Source organism: Geotrypetes seraphini, chromosome 3, assembly GCF_902459505.1.
Source record: "Geotrypetes seraphini chromosome 3, aGeoSer1.1, whole genome shotgun sequence".
NCBI lineage: Eukaryota > Metazoa > Chordata > Amphibia > Gymnophiona > Dermophiidae > Geotrypetes > Geotrypetes seraphini.
The window spans coordinates 161,385,082-161,406,838 of NC_047086.1; the positions used below are offsets into that span (position 1 = coordinate 161,385,082).

The 21,757-nt window shown below is 42.8% G+C and overlaps 1 protein-coding gene across 3 annotated transcripts in view; it reads left to right on the plus strand.

The window, feature by feature from the left end:
* AIG1 (androgen induced 1) overlaps positions 1 to 21,757 on the plus strand; it is a 168,582-nt gene that overhangs the window by 29,852 nt on the left and 116,973 nt on the right. The window contains exon 3 of one of the 3 annotated variants that reach the window (XM_033938235.1): positions 19,168 to 19,935. The exons of the other annotated variants lie outside the window; for them this stretch is intronic. Coding sequence (XP_033794126.1) covers positions 19,168 to 19,365 — 198 coding nt within the window. The 3' untranslated portion in view covers positions 19,366 to 19,935. Of the gene's footprint in view, positions 1 to 19,167; positions 19,936 to 21,757 lie in introns of those variants that run through there. 3 annotated transcript variants of the gene reach the window in all.

Consider the following 21,757-nt stretch of genomic DNA (forward strand, 5'->3'; position numbering starts at 1 on the left):
CCATCTGCCACCAGTAGTATCTGAGTTGGGTTTTCTCTGCAGTTCCATCTGTAAATGTTGTATAAGAAGCGCCCTCCATTGTGGCAAAGTAGGAGTCTCTGGGATTAGCCATTGCAGTAGTATAGTTTTAATGCCCAGGAGAAAAGATATTTTAAGAAAAGCTTGCAGGCCCTTAGGTACCGGTGCGATCATCGGACATTGGGCAAAAATTATCAGAGGGGTTAAGATGATAATGCACCTGCCACAAGATAAAAATATGTTGTAATATATTTTTCCAAAAACACTGGACAACTGGGCAAAGATAAAACATATGACCCAGGGTAGCGTTGGAGTTGCCACATTTCAGACACGTGGAATCAATACGAAGGGTCATGTGTTGGGCATGACTAGGCAAGATATAATAATGCATAGCCAGCTTATAAGCGATTTCCCAAAGTGGTGCCGAGAGGTATAGTTTAGACATCATTCGAAGGTTTTGTTTAAGTTTATCGACCAAGCAGGCCACACTCAAGTCTGCTGACCATAGTGTATTGAGGTGTGAGTAGTCCTAATCTGGCAGCAATTCCAATAGACTTTTATGATGGAATCTTAAAGGAACTAAGACAAAAAGGTCGTACTAACTCTTCATCTGTGAGAACCTGATGGAGATAACAGATACCCCGAGTCCGCCAGTGGTGGAATACGCTAGTCTGTCCTGGTTCAAAGTCGGGATTAGTTTGTATAGGAAGTAAAGGTGAATAATCAGAGTGAGCTTTTAAGAGTAAACATAACCATCTCCAAGCCATACGCATGATGGAGTAGATCGGATAGGCCTGAATAAGAGAACAAAAGTGTTTCCGAGGCATGTGAAATATGGCACTGAAGTGAAAAGGATAAAGTAAAGCTGTCTCCGTTGAAGTGAAAGAAAAAGTAGAAAGATCTCTAAACCAGTCATTACTATGACGAAGTTGGTAAGTCACTCCGAATAAATGGATATTAAGGAGACCCAGCCCTCCCTTGTCCCTCAGAGTAGCAACAACTCTATATGCCAGCCGTGGTCTCTGTCCATTCCATAAATATTTATTTATGGCCCGAGTTATTCTAATATGAATTTGGGGCGTATGTGTCAAGGGCAGCATTTGAAAAAGAGTCAATGGGCTAATAAAAGCATGTTGTACAGTGCTATCTTACCTGTTAGGAAAAGAGGATAAGCCCTCCAGACCCTCAGCTTCTGTTCCATAAACCAAAAACTGGCGGTGATATTTAGAGAATAGTGTTGAGAGGGATCACTGGGCACCAGGACTCCTAAGTACTTTATTACTCCCTCTGCCTATGTTAATGGAAAGGGCCGCCGCCAAGAAGCAGGAATAGCATGGTCCAGTGAGAGGACAACGGATTTGGTAGTGTTACGCTTAAATCCTGACTAAAAGCCAAATTCATCCGCCAGCCCCAATAAAGCAGTCAAAGAAGATTGTACATTAGATAAGACTAAAAGTATATCATTGGCAAAAGCTAGGACCTTCACCTGCTGTCCCCCCCACCCCACCCCGCGAATGTCCCCATCCTTCAATACAGTAGGAAGCAAAGGTTCTAAATACAGTAAGAAGAGTAAGGGCGTCAAGTAAGGGCATGAGTGGTCAGCCCTGGCGTGTGCCTTGCAAGATAGGAAAGGCCTGAATTACCCGGCCAATACAGAAGCTGCAGGATCCATGGTACAAGGTCTGGACAACCTTATAAAACCAACCCGAAATGCCCAGATATTGAAGGACATTGAACAAGTTGAAGCAATACTTTGAGGTAGCATCTTTGGGCTGCTGGCATTGGTCTGCAGCTCTTTTGTGGTGCGCACATGCCTGAAGTGGCACCAGCAGTCGGTGCAGAAGGAGATGCCTCAGTCAGATGTGTATTATATGCTCCAAGCTTTGGCTCATGGGATGTCTTTGACAGTGGTGGCTCGGAGGCAGCTGTGGCTGTAAAATTGGGCAGCAGATGCAGCCTCGAAGTCCTGTCTGGTAAAACTCCCCTTCAGAGGCAAATGTCTCTTTAGAGAGGACCTCAGTAACTTGGTTAAGTTGCTGGAGGAATCCAAATCTCAATGCCTTCCAGAGGATAAGGCTATGGGGTCTGTGTAATCCGGTGACTGGGTCTTCCCGGTCCAGGTTTTGTGAGAGTGGAAGCAACAGACCAGACTGGCAGCAGGTTGGCAGCAGTTTGGGAAGGCAGCAGTCATTTCATGCAAACATGTTCACGTTTCAATCTGGGTGGTCCTTTAGTGCTGCCCATAATTCCCAGTAAAGTGAGGCAGGCCCATGCCTCTGTCCTTCCAGTGGGAGGAGGCCTTTAGGGCTTCTTAGCGGAGTAGGCCCTCCTTTATGTCAGACCAGTCGATTTTGGACATACCGTATATACTCAAATATAAACTGAGATTTTGGGGCTAAATAATTGGCCCAGAAATGGGGGTCTTGGTTTATATTTGAGTCTTTCCCCTACCCCCAATGACTGGCATGCTGCTATCCCTTCTTGGTGTATATTGTTTACCAATCCTGGGATGTCTGAAAGATTGGGTTTGCATGGAGTGTTGACACACTGAACAAGCACCACAAGGGTGATGCCTATGGTGTTCATTTGCGACACTTACAATATGAAGTGTGGATGGGACTAACTTGTCCCTAAGGCTCCTATTTCTTGTTAGTGCTACAGTTGACTTGATATTTCTAAAACATTGTTCGGTTTTTGAAGGGAACAAGTTGGGCGGAAGCATCCTCGTTCTTGCCAAAGGAGATTTGCAGGGTGGCAACTTCATCGTTGCTGCATTCGTTTGCAAAGCATTATTGGATGGATGTGGTGGCTTGATTTGAGGCTGTATTTGTGGCATTGGTTCTTCAGGAGCCCATCCTTGTTGGAACTGCTTAGAGACATCCCCCAAGTTCTGGAATAGTATATGGATGAAATGGAAGGAAAAATTAGGTCTTATCTGATGATTTTCTTTTCATTAGCCCTTACTATTCCAGAAATCTGCCTAATGCTTCTGTTTTTCTCTGTCATGGCTTTAGTTGTTTCTGCTGCTGTGCTGCCTGTCTTTGCTCCATTAGCTGTTGTCTGGCTAGGACTTCAGACTATGCTTCCTCAGTAACTCTGAATTCTATAAGTTATTGTTGGTTTTGAGTTTTAATTTGTTGTTTGAGTTATTCTCTGCGGTTCTCATTGCTTATATAGGTAAGTACTGGAAGGATGAGCTTTCTGGCTAGGATTATATACTTGAGCTCTTCCCTGTATTCTTTATTTTCACCTGCTGGATGGACATAAGTAACCCACAAATTCTGGAAGGACTAATGGAAAGAAAGTGATCAGGTAAGACTTAATCTAATAGAATAAAGCCCTAAGCGCGCATGCACACTCCCACCTGCGTGCTCCCGTTTTCCGTGAGCTGTAGGGACCCGCAGGTAGGAGTGCGCATGCGCGCGGTGGCACGGAGCCTGTCGGCCGCGGCGGCGCTTGCCGTCTGAAGGATAAAGCCAAGAAGCACGCTTTGGAGTGTGAACTGGCCAGGGCGACATCAGCGGGGGCCGGACCGGAGCTGGAAGGGAGAGGAGCTGCTCTCCTCCCTACTCCCCTCCCCCATTGGACTTTAATTCCTGGCTCCCAGGCTTCTCCTCCTACTCCGGCTGGGCCCGTGTAAAAACCCCAAAAACCCCCAGAGCTCGCTTCGGGTCCAACAAGGGCTGCGGGTCCTGAAACCTTCAGATTCAAGCAGCATCTGCAGCACTCTACACATGCTGCTTCGGGGCCTTCTACTGCCCTGATTTTCTGGAATCAGAAGGTTTGTCTGGACCGTGGGAAGGGAAGGGGGGGCGGTAAGGGACTAAGGGAGCTGGCCAGACTGTGGGAAGGGAAAGGGGGGGGTAAGGGAAACGCTGCTGCTGCACAGGAAAGTGGTGTGGGGGGAGGGAAATGGAGGGGGAGGGAATGCTGCTGTGGCTGCTTCACAGGGAAGTGGTGGGAGAGAAATGCTGCTACATAGGAGGCAGGGAGAGAGACAGATAGAAAGAAAAGAAGAAAGACACAGGGGCAGGAAGAGACACAGAAAGACAGACAGACAAAGGGGGCCAGGGAGAGAGACAGACAGCGGGAGGGAGAGAGAGACAGAAATAAAGACACACAGACATATTTTCTAGCACCCATTAATGTAACGGGCTAAAATACTAGTGTCTCCATATTCAGCATGAAATAACTACATCACGCGATAACTAGCAATATTCAGCACTGACCAGCTCAGTTTAGCAGGCAAATAGGGTGACATAAATTACAGCTTTATCTTATCCCACTATTTGCAGGCCAGCGCAGAACATTTACGGCCCAGCATTGAAAATCTGATGTCAGTTCCAATCGCGGCACTTTTGTGAACTGCCTCTGGCCAGCTTGAAGGGAATTGACTTAGTAGAGAAAGAGAGATTGTTCACCCTCTCCAAGGTGAAGAGAATAAGAGGGCACTCGCTAAAGTTAGAAGGGAAAAGATTCCGTACAAATGTAAGGAAGTTCTTCACCCAGAGAGTGGTAGAAATCTGGAACGCTCTTCCGGAGGCTGTTATAGGGGAAAACACACTCCAGGGATTCAAGACAAGGTTGGATAAGTTGCTACTGGAACAGAACATATGCAAGTATGGCTAGACTCAAATAAGGCACTGGTCTTTGACCTAAGGGTCGCTGCGTGAGCGGACTTCTGGGAACGATGGACCACTGGTCTGACCTAGCAGTGGCAAATCTTATGTTCTTATATTCTTATCAGCCCCATATTCTCCATTTCGGAAGGGGAATACATACATCTGTATGTAAAAGATCAATGTCAGGATTTACATACTTGCTCCCTGGGATATCTAGATTTTCAGAAAAATGCTTGCACTGAGTAGTGCTCTACTGGAGAGATTAGGGGGGAGGTCATGCCTTTAATTTCCCAGTGGTAAATATTCCCCTGTATTCTAAACTGGCAAGGGAAATTAGAGTCTGTGACAGCTGAGGAAAAATAAACGTTTTGTTTCTAAAACAGCAAATTATAAATGTGTATGTTCATCCACATAAATGTGTTTTGGTATTTCAAAACATACACTTTTATGTACTATGTTTATGATTCTAAAATTGATGCTCTTGTTGCATGTAACTGGTGCATAAATGTACATTTCTTAATGTATTTTAGAACAGGCTCTACATTATTTTTTGGGAAAAGCGGTAAAAACACCACCACTTTCATTAAAAAGCTCTGTTTATGTTGACAGATGCAGAACTTATGTAGGATACATATTCATCACTACAATACTATTGCTATTACAAATAATTTCTACAGCGTAACTAGACACACGCAGCTCTGTTTATATTATATGCAGATACTTTCTCTGTACCTGGGGCAATGGAGGCCTTAATTTTTTTAACAGATAGGTACTGACTAGTTCAATACTGTACAGCATAGCAACATAAAACATGCTTCCAACTACCACAGTTCTAGCAAGACTATATACAACTGTGTAAAGTGGATGTGACCATCAGTGCTGCTAAATTCACCAAGGCAGATAGCTGACCTGTGTTTTGAGTTCTGGAATTACATGAAAGATAGTGGCTTGTAAATACTTTCACTGTTTTATATAAGCCAGGAAACATCACAAAAGCATAAAAAGCCAGAGTCATTACAGTTAGAGAACTACAGGGCTTGCCTTTCAGCTGCAGATTATATTAATATCTTTGGCAAAAATGATAGCAGATATTCTTTTTTTTGTATATCAGCTCTGAGCCTTGTTGTCTATACTCTTCTGTACAGCTGATCATCAGTTGCCTCCCTAGCAAGCTGAATTTCTAATTGGCCATAGCTTATGTAAACAAATCATTACTCTTACTGTCTTCATAGAAACTGGTTTTCAGTGTGAGGAGAAAATAGAGCAGTTATTTACCTCTTCACTAATTATGCCATTTACATCACAGACTATTGCTGAAGACAGTGAAAATCAGCAATTGCTATACATCTAAGGTAAATGCAGTCATAATAGAATCATGAAAAGTGGTTTGCCTCAAAATTTGCTACTACTAGTGTTACTATTCCAAAATAATAATAATAATGATAATAATATGAAACCCAGTATCTAGTACAGCTGTTTACATTTTAGAAGAAGATGGAACTATCATAAATCTGTGGGCCAGTACTAGGATTTCTGGCTCCTCCTGGCATCTATAAATAGGTGCATTTCCTTCTTTTCTTTCCTTCCTCACCCCCCACCCAGTCCAACATCTATTTCCCTTTTTCTTCCCTCCAGTCTCCCTTTCCAGTATCTCCCTTTTCTCTCCTCTTGGTCCAGCATTCCCATTTTCTCTTCCTTCCCCCCCCCCCCCCCACATCATCTTTTTTTTTCTTCTCCTTTCTCCCTGTCCAGCATTGCCACTTCTCTCATTTCCCCTCTCTCCCACACTCTTCAGAATTCTCCTCCCCAAGTACAGCATCGTTCATACTCTTCCCTTTTTCCTACCTAGTCAGCATTGCCCCTTCTCCATTCCGCGCTCATCCACCCATTTTTAGCATCATCCCTTCTCTCTTCATCCCCTCCCATTCAGTATCACCCATTCTCTCCCCCCCCCTCACTTTCCTATCTATCCATCCAGCATCACCCCTCTCTCCTTACCCCTAACACCTACCCATCCAGTATCATCCCTTCTTCTCTCCCTCCACTAGTCCAGCTTCATTGCTTCATTTTCCATCCTATCCACCTGTGCAGCATCACCCTCCTTTCCTTTTGCCACTCCTTCGGTCCAGCATCTCCCCTTTTTCCGTATACATCCTGCATTACACTCTCTCTCCTCTTTTTTTTCCCCTCCTCCCATTCAGCATCACTCCTTCTCTTTCCCCTCATCTAAATCCAACATTGCCCCTCTTTATTTCCATATATCTCTCCTCCCCCTCCAAATCCAGCATTTCTTCTCAAACCTACTCCTTTTTTTCTGCTTCAGCTTTTGTTCCTCCAGGTCCAGGGAAGTAATCAACAAAACAACTGTGATAAGTGCCGCTAAGTCTTTGAGCCTTTTTGTTTTTGAAGGCCCAGCTGGTTCCTTAAATTCTGACACTTACTGAAATGCATCAGAGGGGACATGACCAGTAGAGCTTATGTGAGCACATAGACTTAAAAGCTTCCTGCTGTTTTATTGCTGTTTATTTTATTTAAAAATGTATTACCTGCAGCATCCCACAATTCTGTACAGGATACAGTAAAATATACACAATCACAGAAGCAGCAAAAAAAATCATAAAATCATAAAATAACCTTCAAGAGAAAGCTTGCTTAAACAAATTTGTCTTCACATGTTTCCTAAATTGTAACACACTTGAAGATCTCTTAACATCAGCAGGCAATGCATTCCACGGAGTTGCACCCTGTATCCATATCATGGTGCACTAAAGAGTCAAATGGACCACAGACTTAAGTGATGGAATTTCAAGCAACACTTAGCCCTCAGATCATAATGATCATGTTGGATGGTAATTACGGAATAAAGAACTTAAAACAATAGGTCTGTTGTCCCTTAATACCTTAAAGATCATATGCACTACTTTAAATTCAATATTGGATGAAATGGGTAGCCAATGCAAATCATGCAAAATAGGCATAATATGGTCAAATTTATGCATAATGATCCATGCAGCAGCATTCTGTACCAGTTGTAATGCATGAATAGCATATCGTATATACTCGAATATAGGATGGGTGCAGAGCCTGATGAGGAAATCCATTCAATGAACTTGGAATGGATACTAAAGACATGTCTTTATGATGAAAGTATGGGGGCTCATCCTGGATTTGAACCCGAGACCTCTCGCACCACAAGCATAAATGAGGGAGGAAGAGGGGGCTGGGTTCAGAGCCTGGCAGGGAGTAAGGGGGGTTGGGTTCAGAGCCTGGCAGGGAGGGAAGAGGGCTGAGTGCAGAGCCTGGATGAGGTGGGCGTGAGGGAGGGGACAATGGGTGCTGATCCTGGCAGGTCATGGCACTTTAATATTAAGCCCCTGTCTTATATTCGAGTCAACCACTAAAAGCCTTTGACACCATAGTCTTAATCTGTGACTTACAAGATAAAGTGGAGTCAAGGATAATACCTAAATATTAGCATTGGCTAAATACATGGATCTTTACATCATCAAAAACAATCTCAGAAATATATCTAACTGATTACGTACTACGCCCAAAACCTAAAATTCGAGTCTTTACCACATTGAGCTTAAGATGATTCTGAAGCATCCAGTCTCTAATCATCTGCAAACAATTGTCTAATAACGAGAGAGCTTCGATTAGAGATCCCTGAACTGGAACAAAAAACTGTACATAATCAGCATAAAGACAAAAATTTATTCCCAGTTTCTAACCCATTTAGGATTAGATCCAGAGTGGCATTTCCTCTCGTCGGTTCTCTAACAAGCTGCTCCATGAAGCAATCTTGTGTAGTTTCCAGGAATTCGGTCTCCCTAGCGCATTTCGAGCTTCCAAGACCCCAGTCTATCCCGGGGTAGTTGATGTCTCCCATAATAACCGTGTTGCCGCTTTTGCATTCTCGCTTCATTTCGGCTTCCATTTCCTCATCGATATCTCTGGTTTGCCCGAGAGGACAATAATATAGGCCCATCTTTATTTCAGGCCCTTTCCTACCCGATATTTTAACCCATAGCGATTCCAGCTTGTTGGTCGTCTCTGCTGTGTCCATTCTTGCAGATTGTATGCTTTCTTTTATGTATAGGGCTATTCCACCTCCTTTTCGCCAGGACAGGTCAGGACAAAAAGGAGGTGGAATAGCCCTATACAGCCAACATGGTTTCTGCAAGGGAAGATCGTGCCTAACGAACTTATTGCACTTCTTAGAAGGGATTAACAGACGGATGGACAAAGGAGACCCCATAGACATCATATATCTAGATTTCCAAAAAGCCTTTGACAAGGTGCCCCATGAACGTCTACTCTGGAAACTGAAGAACCATGGGGTGGAAGGAGACGTACATAGATGGATCAGAAACTGGTTGGAGGGTAGAAAACAAAGGGTAGGAGTGAAGGGTCACTACTCCGACTGGAGGAGGGTCACGAGTGGTGTCCCGCAGGGCTCGGTGCTCGGGCCAATGCTATTTAATATCTTTATAAATGATCTAGAAACAGGGACAAAGTGTGAGATAATAAAATTTGTGGACGACACCAAAGTATTTAATGGAGCTCGGACTAAAGAGGACTGCGAAGAATTGCAGAGAGACTTGAATAAACTAGAAGAATGGGCGACGAGATGGCAGATGAAGTTCAGGTTCATTAGTTTTTATTGAATATTATAAGAAATTTACAGAAAGCAGTTCAAACACACAAAATCTGAATAAGACACAATGGTGTAGAAAAAGTCTATGTCTACAATCATTTACATACAACCAGATTAATAAAAAGAATCCAGGGTATTTGTAACTGCTAATAGAAGATATATGAAAGGCTGAAAAGCAGGGAAAGTGAAATAAGAGAGAGGGAAAGAAAGAGGGAGAAAAAGAAAAAGAGAGAGATAGATAGATAGAGAGGCAGAAGTGTCTACTGGTTAGAATGAACATATGAATCTAAGAATGACCAAGGTGATTTATTTCGCACCATGTTTCTGGAGAGTCGAGAAATCATGTTTTTCTCATATGCATAAGATTCAAATTTGTGATACATGCTCAGAGAGTTCCACCAAAAGGTGTAGTCAAGTAGCGAGGATGATTTCCAATTTTTTAGAATATGCATAAGAGCTGTTACAAACATGGCATCAATGAGTTTAGGTGGGCAGTTTGTTTGTGCGAAACAAGGGTGTTGAGAACAAAGAATTACAATGTCCATGGAAATCTCTTCTGAACACTTAGTAATAGATTTTATAGTGTCCCAAATACGAATCCAGAAGGAGTGAACTATAGTGCAATGAAAAAGCATGTGATCAAGAGTTCCAGACTCTTTCAAACAATTCCAGCAGTTGGAGTCTTGTTTTAGCTTCGCTTTCCACATGCGAAATGGGGTCCATACTGCATTTCACATAACGAAGAACATTGATTGTGAGACTCTGGAAGATAGAAGAGGACGGTTTGTAGAGGACCAGAAAAGTTCCCAATCTATATCAGAAAGCGTAGTCTGCAGAATCGATTCCCATTGGTTCATTGATTGAGGTGAAAAGGTGAAAGAGTGATCCCTTAGAATACTATAAAAAAGAGATATCGCTTTACCCTTCATTAAGGCCAGAGTAGACCAGTGGTGAACAGTGTGGATAGAGGTCATAAAGTCAGGGCGTATATGTACCTTAGACAGTATTCCAGTAAGCATGAGCCATTGGGAATGTATAGAGGATGGAAGTGAATATGCAGAACAAAAAATATCAAAAGGAACGAATGAGGTGGCGGAAATTAATTGATGAGCAAACTCGACACCCGCCCGTTGCCACCTCTTCCATGAAAGGGATCTACCTTTATTTTGAATTTTAGGGTTATTCCAAAGGGACATGAGTGGGCTTTCGCTAACAGAGATCTCAGCCGTTGCATCTAGAAGATAAAAAGCATGCTGCGTTGCACTCAACAAGGAATACTTTCTCAAGTGTCTAGGTATTGACACTGTAAGGAAGCAGGAAATGTGCAGTGGTGCACTTAAAAAGCGTTCCATTTCAAAGCTGGTTGATCCTGAGGATTAGAATCAACGATCCAATAAACTCCATATTTGGCTAAAGATGCGATATAATAATAATAAAAATCTGGTAAATTTAATCCACCATTAATCTTAGAGGCCTTCAGCTTGGCGAGAGCAATACGGGGTTTTTTCTTGTTCCAAATAAATTCAGAGATTTTCATATTGAGCCAATGAAATAATTTTTTCTGGCATAGGAGGGGAAGCATGGAAAGGGTGTAATTAATTTGCGGGGCTAAAGTCATTTTAATGGAGGCTATTCTGCCCCACCATGACAAATAAAGTGGCAGATGAAGTTCAACGTTGAGAAATGTAAGGTATTACATGTGGGGAGCAGAAACTCGAGATACAACTATACAATGGGAGGGATGTTATTGAATAAGAGTACCCAGGAAAGGGACTTGGGGGTAATGGTGGACATGACAATGAAGCCGATGACACAGTGTGCAGCGGCTGCTAAGAGAGCAAATAGAATGCTTGGTATAATCAAAAAGGGTATTACAGCCAGAACGAAAGAAGTTATCCTGCCGTTGTATCGGGCAATGGTGCGCCCGCATTTGGAGTACTGCATCCAATATTGGTCGCCGTACCTAAAGAAGGATATGGCGTTAGTCGAGAGGGTTCAGAGGAGAGCGACATGTCTGATAAAAGGTATGGAAAACCTGTCATACGCTGAAAGATTGGAGAGCTGGGTCTCTTTTCCCTGGAGAAGAGGAGACTTAGAGGGGATATGATAGAGACTTATAAGATCATGAAGGGCATAGAGAGAGTAGAGAGGGACAGATTCTTCAAACTTTCAAAAAATAAAAGAACAAGAAAAAGTTGATAGGGGACAGATTCAAAACAAATACTAGGAAGTTCTTTTTTACCCAACGTGTGGTGGACACCTAGAATGCGCTTCCAGAGGATGTTATAGGGCAGAGTACGGTACTGGGGTTTAAGAAGGGATTGGACAATTTCCTACTGGAAAAAGGGATAGAGGGGTATAGATAGAGGATTACTGCACAGGTCCTGGACCTGTTGGGCCACCGCGTGAGCGGACTGCTGGGCACGATGGACCTCGAGTCTGACCCAGCAGAGGCATTTCTTATGTTCTTATGTCCTGACAGAGAGACAGCAAATAGATATTCTGATACATCCCCTCCAGAACAGTAGAAAGGTGTTCAATCCATGCCTGCGAATTGGGTCTTCCAGAAATCCACACATTTTCTTCAGCTGCTCTTCCTACTTATCTGAGAAAGACAGAGCCCTCTACAGTTTTCATTTCTGCAAGCGAACTGCGCAAAAGTTTTTCTAATCTGCTTTGCTTCTTTTTTTCATCTTAAGTTCATTTTTTTGGTGGCCTTGGTGCCATGAGACCCCTTTGGAGTGGTTCTCTGCCAGAGAAAGAAAGGAATTTCTGCTGAGTTGGTTTGCAGCTTCGCAGGGCAAGCTTCAAGTGGACCTGTGGAGCCAGCCTGCTGTATGCCACCTTTTTGGGCTCAAGGTCGTTCCCCTGGGAGCTAGCTTACCTTGTGACCTTGTCAGATGCTTTACCGCAGGCTATTTTGCATCCTGAGTTACAACGCAGGCTGCATTTTCCCGCCCCCAGTTGTGTGGAGAGGTTCCAAGGGAGCGAAGATCTGGAAGATTGGACAGTCTGGAGAAAATCTGAGGCAGTTATTCCTTTCCCTTCACTTCAGTTACAGTGAAAAGAGCTGACAGGCATGACACTTCAGAGACTGTGAGTACACCTTCATTATAGCCTATGGGAGAATTGTGGTGGTGGTCTGAAAACAGCATTTTTGAGGGTTGCTGGAGGTAGGGTTCAGATCTCCCACCTCCAAAACCCCCATTTTGGTCTGTTTTGTTTCCTATCGTTTATACAGGCTGTACTTGTTCTTTATAATGCCTCTCGCACTGCCTCTCCACTATATACATATCTCTGCTGTATATGTACAGTCTCCTGCATGGTAAATCTACACTGTTTCTTTGCTGTATAAATACCTTTACTGAATATGTACAGTTCGCATTGTATCTTCGCTGTAAATGTACAGTCTCTTACACTGTAAACCGCTTTGAACTGTTTGTGGTACTGCGGTATATAAAAATAAAGTTGTTATTATTATTATTATTTGGTGCAAATTTGCTAGGGGTGGCTATCTTGGATTTTATCAATCATTTTTTCAAGGTTTAAATTCTGCCTCAAAACCCCTCGATTTTGCATAAATTTAGTAGGAAGAATTCCTCAGCCTCTAATATGTCAAATTCATGTATGGATTGCGTCGGTTTGCCTGTGATTCCTATTGTATCTAGTATTTGTAGCAGGATGTCGTGGTCTACCAGGTCAAATGCTGCTGTGAGATCTAGTTGTATAATCAGCATTTTTTTACCTGTGCTGAGGTGTTGTCTAGCAGTGTCCAGAAGGGAGCCTAGTAGTGTTTCAGTGCTGAAGTTGGTTCTAAATCCAAACTGTGTAGGGTGGAGCAAGTTGTGGTTTTCTAGGTAATTGGTGAGTTTAGTTACGAGGCTTTCCATTAGTTTGACATATAGTGGAATTGAGGCTATGGGTCTGTAGTTGGATGGTTGATCTGTTGCTCCTTTTGGGTCTGAGTTTGGGGACTCTTTACGGACATTGTCATGGGTCTGGAGATACTCAACCTCTACCCAAGGGTGTGGCTTTTCCCTGGAATTTATCCAGAGAGCTTAAATTATGGACCCGGTGGGCGCGTAACCTGTTTCCAGGCCGGTAACATCTTTGGCAGAAGTCCCTGCTCAAAGCCCTTCTATTCCGACTCTTACAGACCCAGACTGCCTTAGTTGGCACATGGTTTCTATGCCTCTTTTGTCACCGGACACTGCTTCCACCCTAGATGATGCTGACACCCTCTACGGTCCCGTTCAGCAGGATACATCGGAGAGCTCTGACCAGGGGGATGACCCCTCCCATCTGCAGGCTTTTTAAGTCAGTGTCTATCCATCATTTCATTGCAGACACCATGAAAGAGCTGGAACTAGAGGGTCAGCCCTCTACATCTCAGTGCTCTGTCATGAGTCGTTCTCAAGCTCCAACAACCTTTTTTCTGCATATTTGGATCTCACTGCCCTTGTCATGGAACAGTGTGACACCCCTAAGCTTTATCCTATGGTGCCCAAATTCAAGCAGCTGTTTGAGCAAACTAAGGTGGATTCTGCAGTGGCCCAGGTCACTAATCGTACAGCCCTCCCTAGTGACGGGGGAGTGATGCTTAAAGATTCACAGGATTGCTTGAAGAAGTTTTTTGAAGTGGCTTCTTTGGGCATCATAGTGGCTGCAGCAGCCTCATTTGCGTTGAGTGCCCTCAGCGGAGGAAAACACCTGTCCCCAGCTAGTGATAGAGGGTGTGGATTATGTAGCAGGTGCCTTGTATGACCTCATCAGAGTTCTGAGTAAGGTCTCTGCTTATGTAGTGTCGGTGTACCAGACACTATGGATTTGTCACAGGTCTGGAGATTCGACCTCTAAGGTGACTTTGAGCAGGCTCCCTTTCAAAGGTCAGTTGCTTTTTGGGAAAGGGCTGGATGGCCTCATGGCCAGCATGGTGGATCGCCACCCTAAGTTTCTTCCAGATAGCAAGCCTTGATGTACCCCTGGGGGAGATTCATGGTATTTTTCGTCCCTCATGCAGATTTTGCCAGAATTCCACGGACTCCTCAACACAGAGATATTCCCAAGGTTACAGGCAGCACTACAGCTACAATTCCAGATACCCACAGGCATTTCTGAAGGCCTCAGGCAGCTCTTTTGATCTCACCATTGTGTTCACTCTCACCGCAGCAGTCATGAGCACACCAAACTACATATCTGATGTTTAAGTAGGACAAACCTCCTTCAAAATGCTGAGTAATGATATCCTAATCATGCACCTTATGTGATAAGAGGATATGTGTGGATGTCCTAATTTATTCCTCAGAATATACATTTTTGTGGATATCTTTTGTTTCATGAGTAAATCAAGGAAAATTTTTGTTGTTTACCTGCAATTACATCATTTTCTTTTCCAGAGATAAATAAAAAAAGATTTGACATCGATATGTGAACATTTCTTAAGAAAGAACGGAATATTTCATGGGGGTGTCCTAATTTTTTCACATGACTGTATATGCATGACTACATTTCAAAGAACCCATTTAGGCCAATGAAAACCAGTCCTAAATACCCATGCCTAAGTTGTGCACAGATTGGGCATATTCTATAACAGTGCACCTAACTTTTTAGGACGTTCATTGCCTTCACATATTCCTTTTCCTGGCTATACCCCCTTTTGAGACTCACACAAGAATTTGCACACACCACTTTGTAGAATATGCTTAAAGTTGTGTGCACAAATTCTCTTTAGTGCTGCCAATTATCAGCTCTGATTAATAATTTGGTCACACTATACAGAATCATGCCCTTAGTCAATAATAACAGAAATCCAGCTTTCCAACAGGAAGCAATAGATATATATAACTATGTCCTCAAGATTCTGAGGTCAGGGGCCTAAGAGTTCACTCCCGTGAGGACAATACTTCAACAGCACCAAGCAGAAAATGAAGAAATGATGATACTCTTTAGGGATGTGCAGACAAAAACCTTTTGTTTTGTTTGGTGTACTGTGTCCTTTGCAGGTTTGCTTGTTTTGTTTTTATAAGTATTCATTTCAGGTAAATTTTGTAATTAAGAGGTGGCTACTGTTTCTGCTCCCTCTACAGCCCCTCCCAAAAAAATATATATATATTTTTTTTTTGCTGCAAACCACCCCAATCTCCTGATCACAGCTGAAATCCTCAATTGCGCTATGTATCTCTTCAACCTACACCCAGGGTGTCAGCATCACTGCTCCTAGGGTTACCAGACGTCCAGATTTCTCCAGATATGTCTTCCTTTTGAGGACATGTCCAGAGGACCGGACGGCTTTTCAAAACCCAGCACTTTGTCCAGGTTTTGAAAAGACTCCTCTCAATTGCGTTGGGCAGAAAGCAATCCGTGCATGCGCTGATTGCCTTCTGCCCGACCAAAGTGGGGGGCGGAGCTAGGGTGGGACTGGGGCGGAGATGGGTGGGTCTAGGCTATCTTGATTTTAAGAACATAAGAATTTGCCTCCACTGGGTTAGACCAGAGGTCCATCCCGCCCAGCGGTCCGCTCCTGCGGCGGCCCTACAGGCCCATCACCTGTGCAATGGTTCCTATAACCTACCTCAACTCCTCTCTGTACCCCATTCGTAAAATCTGGCAACCCTAACTTCCCCCCAATCCCACCAGTGAAGAGACAGCTCCTAGCACTTATAGTGGAGGGGGTTTGGTGGTATAGTATAGTTTCTGACTGCCCTGTTTACGATGATAGTGTTTAATCATGAAGAAGTGTAACCTGGGCAGAGTATCAGATACAACCCTGGCAGACTAGATGGATCATATAGGTCTTTATCTACTGACATTTACTATGTTACTATATTAAAAAGAAGTGCTGTGTGCTGAGGAAGAAGGCCAAACACAAACAGACTGACATTAGCTATCCCCCTCTCTCCCAGCAACATGTTTCAAGTTTCAAGTTTAATAAATTCTTTGAATTGATCGCAAAATCATATTTCGATGCGATTTACAGCAAATAACAAATTGAATAAAAATAATAAAATCCACATACATCACATAAAATACTACTAGACATTAATACATTAGGGAAGAGGGGAGTATAAAATACAATATTAAAAAATAAAACAGTAAATAAAATCAGGTATAGGTTTAATATACACAGGATGGGAAACAAGTACCCACATATTTCAAAGAACAGATTTCAGTGAACCTCCACATCCTGCCCTCAAGTATAATAAAGCCGGAAATTTAGGGTGCTACAGACCATGGAAGAATTTGCAGTTGCAGGCATGTTGAAGCATGATTCTTCCCAGCCAAGTGACCATGATGGTATTTGTCTATGTTGGTTACCCATTACATATTGAATCTCTTTCAGAATTCTTTTACTGACTCATGAAGTTTTTTATTCAGACAAACCTCTCTATTTATCATCAATGATTACACCTTATGCGCCTGTCCGTGCTCTAAGTTCCATGGATTCCATTTGGTTAGCTCTGCCAAATCCAAAATTTGCTTCCTATGAATCAACCCATAACTGAGCTTTTTTTTTTTTTCTGGCTCCAAAATTATAGAATGACCTCTTCCTACTGATTCATGCTGAATTATCTTTTCCCAAGTTTAAAACTCTTGTGAAAACTCATTACTGTATTTCACCTTAGTGATTTCTTGCTAGTACAGTACATATATAGTGGTTGACTGAATGGCCAGATCTCCTAGCGGAAGATATATTTATTTGAAGACTGTTATGATTGGCTTGGTATGAATGGTGCTTCTTTCCTATCTTTTTATATGGAACTAGTGTTTAAGCCCGTTACATTAACGGGCAGGCGGGGATCGTGAGAGGAGCCACCGCTGCGTCTTTCAACTAAAAAATACAATACGACAAGGAGCAGCAGGGAGCAGGCCAGACGGAAAAACGGAACCCTAAGCAGCGCATACGCACTCCTATCTGCGGGCCGCTACAGCTCACGGAAAACGGACACACGCGATGGGAGTGCGCATGCGCGGCCTAGCGTTTTATTATATTAGATGCCTTAATCTGTTTGTACACTCTACCCTCCTTTCCCCAAAGACACATATATTTTTATGAGCAGTCAGCGACTATATATAACAGCAGCATTTGACCTGATGGTTCATGAATTGCTGCTTATTAGACTAGCTAATATAGGAATAAACAGGTGTAGCCCTAGCATGATTTAAATCATTTTTAACTGAAAGATCTTTTGTGGTACATCATGAAGATAATAGGTCAAAAGAAACACCTGTGATATGTGGAGTTCCCCAGGGATTAGCTCTGTCGCCTGTATTATTTAACATATTTCTGAGTCCTTAGATATCTTTAATTCAAGAACAGGAACTGAATATCTACTGTTATACAGACAATATTTTAAAATTAGCAACAATTTCCCCTTCCACTCTTGAACTCACCGAGTATCAAAACAGAATGTATAAAGTATTAGAATGACTGCAAAACAATAAATTGGTTTTAAACACTGCTGAGACTAGCTTGCTGGCTGTCAGGCTTTAATGATTGTCCAACAATGGCACCAGTACTAAATGGGAAAACTATTCAGTTGGTCACCAGGTTTAAATATTTGGGAGTAATCTTTGATTCAGCCCTTACATTTCAAAATCAAGTGTCATTAATAGTGAAGAAAGACTTCTTTATTTTTAGACAATTACAATTGGTCAAGACATTTTTAAAATTATCAGCACTTCAAAATTGATGCAAGCATTATTTACTTCTTGAATAGACTATGGGAATGTTGTGAATATAGGATTGACACAATCCCTGCTAAAACGGTTACATTCACTACAAAATGCAGGGATAAGGTTATTAGGAAACACTAAATTGTATGATCATGTTACCCCTTTATATAAGCAATTTCACTGGTTACCTATCTCTTTTAGAAATCAATTTGAATAGGTGGACAATTGTATATACTTCCACCAGATGTTTAAAGTCACTGCAAATTAGTGGTCCCACATCTAAAATTAGCCCATTGGACCATCACGAGGGAGAGCCTTCTTTTGGGCAGGTCCAAATCTTTGGAATAAAATATCAGGGCAGAAATAAATTTTTAAAAACTTTAAGGTTTTATTGAAAACACATTTCTTTAAAATGGCATTTGAGGATTTAACCAGTTAATAGAGAAATACATAATGGCTAGTTCTAAGAGAAAAGAAAGAATATCTATTTTATTTGATATTTACGAAGAGTTACAACCTGTATATATATTAAGTAAGTTTGCATGAATGATTCTTCTGATATGACTCTGATAGGTCTTTCCTATCTATAAATTGGAGATCTGTTTCCTTTATTTTGATGTATGTTAGATTTTGTAAACTGCCCCGCACTGATAAGGCTGGGTGGTTTATCAAGCTTTTAAATAATAATAATATATGTGAAACTGCATTTTCAGGGGTGCTGTTTCTTCTGGCTAGAGTTCAGTTCTGTGTACTATTATAATGTGTTATGATACAGGTGATATATGAATAGAGGCTGAAGGTGAGGTGGGCATACAGGATGATATCTCATTGAAAAGGTACAATAGATCTTCGGGGTTAGCATATGCATATGCAAAGTCCATATTTTAACACGGTAGACACATTTTGATTAACAGTGCTTCATGAGCCAGGAAGGATATGCCTCAGGAAGACTTGGAGGTTCTGCTTTCAGATATCTCTGGTGCACATAGACTCATATTGTCATTGACATATATATACTCACAGGAAGGGTGACAGGCTAAGAGACAGTGCAAAAACATGGTGCTTACCCATTGCCAGGTACTACTACATCAGGTAGATGTTTTCAGATAGTATATCTTTGGAAGAGAGGAGGAAGAATGCATGATTAGTTTGGGAAATTAGTATCTTATGGTCATCCTTTTTCAACCTTGTCCACAGGGGGATCACAGGCAGGTACTTCCTGACTTCAGGACAGCAGACCACTTGAGGGACAGCCAGAAGAGGCAACATCAGATGAGGAACAGCCAGAGGAATCTCCGCCACTGGAAGGAGAGATTGAGGAGCTTCCATTCTCCAAAGAGCAGCGACAAGAGCAATCATCTCCTGGGTGCCAGTGGAAGACAGTACCAGCTGTGAGCTAGCTGGAAAGGTCAGCAGCCTTGCATCTTCCCTCACCATACTATCCAGATGGAAGCCCTAAAAAAGGGGAGCAGCAGGAGGTTGAGAAGGAAGAGTGCATACTACGGCTGGTGTAGGAATAGATGGCCACCCAAACTTCACAGATGGTGGCTGATGTGAGAGCTATCAGGCAATGCAACAGCAACATCTTGCACTGCTGCAGGAACATCTAGAACTGACCAACATGACACAAGTACAATATCATCTCCAGCAGGAATATCTGGCACTGTAGCATGAGTAGGCCCAAAGTCTGGCCTGCACTGTTGCCTCCCTGTAACAGCTAACGCAACATATTGTGCCCAGGTCTTGTTGAAGCTGGTCTAGGGGGACATCACTCTTTCCCACGGACTATCTCTCGGGGCACTGTGTCCCTGCCTGGACATTTACCAGGGGGGAATGATGCATAAGAGGGAGTACAACATTGGACACTGGATCATTGAGAAGAAGAACATAAGTGGGGAAGTGGGCATACAGAGGGAGGGATAGGGATCTAAACATTTTTATTGATATACTGTATATGTACTTTTTTTGTTTGTTAACACATTTATTAAATATCTCACCTTTGGCCCTTAAAAGGCCTTTGGATCAGTCTATTCCTGACAACTTTGGGAGCAGCTGTTGCTGTCTACCTGAGGTGAGAACGAGCATCATCTACTGAGGCAAACCCCCTGTTAGCCTTAAATGGTGTATTCCTCAGGAAATTATTAGCAGCATACAGTATGCAATGAATGTTGTACACTTTCTGAGGGCTTTATAGGAACTCATTTGCAGTCTATCAAGTTACCTGAACTCTTCAGTAGTCTGAAGGATCACTTCATAATGGACCTTGTCCACTGAATGGCCGTATTGTGTTGTTTTTCCTGAGGCATGCTGGGCTGTCTCATGGGTTACATGAACCAGTTCGTGAGGGAATAACTCCTGTCACCTAAAGCAGTGGAAGAAACACAATGAGGCTGATTACTGAATTGTGCATATTGTAGCAGGGTCAAGACCCACCAGCAGGGCAAGGCCCAGACTCTCACCATGTGCCCATGTCCAAGGAGTGCCAATTGGGTTATGCAGGATTTTAAAAACAAAAAGTCTCTGAGCCTTTCTAGTTCCAAAAACCAAAAAATGTTTTATTTTCTATCACATTATCTTCACAACAGGGAAAAAAGAAAAAACTGGCACAAAATATTACTCTTCACCATTCACATGGCTAATCTATTTACTCGGTTTAGGGCAAGAACTTAGGGGCAAATTCTGTAAACATAGAAACATAGAAATTGACGGCAGATAAGGGCCACGGCCCATCCAGTCTGCCCACCCTAATGACCCTCCCCTGCCTTTACTTTGCGAATAGATCCCATGTGTCGATCCCATTTGGCCTTAAAATCAGGCACGCTGCTGGCCTCAATCACCTGAAGTGGAAGACCATTCCAGCGATCAACCACCCTTTCGGTGAAAAAGAATTTCCTGGTGTCACCGTGCAGTTTCCCGCCTCTGATTTTCCACGGATGTCCTCTTGTTGCCGTGGGACCCTTGAAAAAGAAGATATCCTCCTCTGCATCGATGCGGCCCGTAAGATACTTGAACGTCTCGATCATGTCTCCCCTCTCTCTGTGCTCCTCGAGCGAGTATAGCTGTAATTTATCTAACCGTTCTTCGTATGGGAGATCCTTCAGTCCCTAGACCATCTGGGTGGCCATTCTCTGGACCGATTCCAGCCTCAGCACATCCTTACGGTAATGCGGCCTCCAGAATTGCACACAGTATTCCAGGTGCGGTCTCACCATGGATCTATACAAAGGCATAATGACTTCAGGCTTCGGCTGACGAAACCCCTGCGTATGCAACCTATGATTTGTCTTGCCTTGGAAGAAGCTTGCTCCACTTGATTGGCAGCCTTCATGTCCTCACTGACGATCACCTCTAAGTCCCGTTCTGCTACCGTTCTTGTTAGGATCTCGCCATTAAGGGTATAAGTCCTGCATGGATTTTGGGTACCCAGGTGCATAACTTTGCATTTTTTGGCATTGAAGCTGAGCTGCCATGTCTTAGACCAGTTCTCTAGTAAGAGTAGATCGTGCATCATATTGTCGGGATGCCTAAAGATAGGCGTCTACAATGTGGATGTCCAGCAACTTAGGCGTCCAAATAAATTGAATAATAAGCATAATTAATGACTTTAACAAGCAATAATTGAGCGTTAAGACGTCCAAAGGCTATGCACGATTCACAGAATAGGCATCCAGAATTTCATAGACGCACATCGGAAAAAGCTGCGCCAAACACAGAAAACAATATCTGTGCTATTAAAAAAAAACAGGCAAACCTGTTGGTTTTTTCGGATCGCTAAAACCCTTACCTT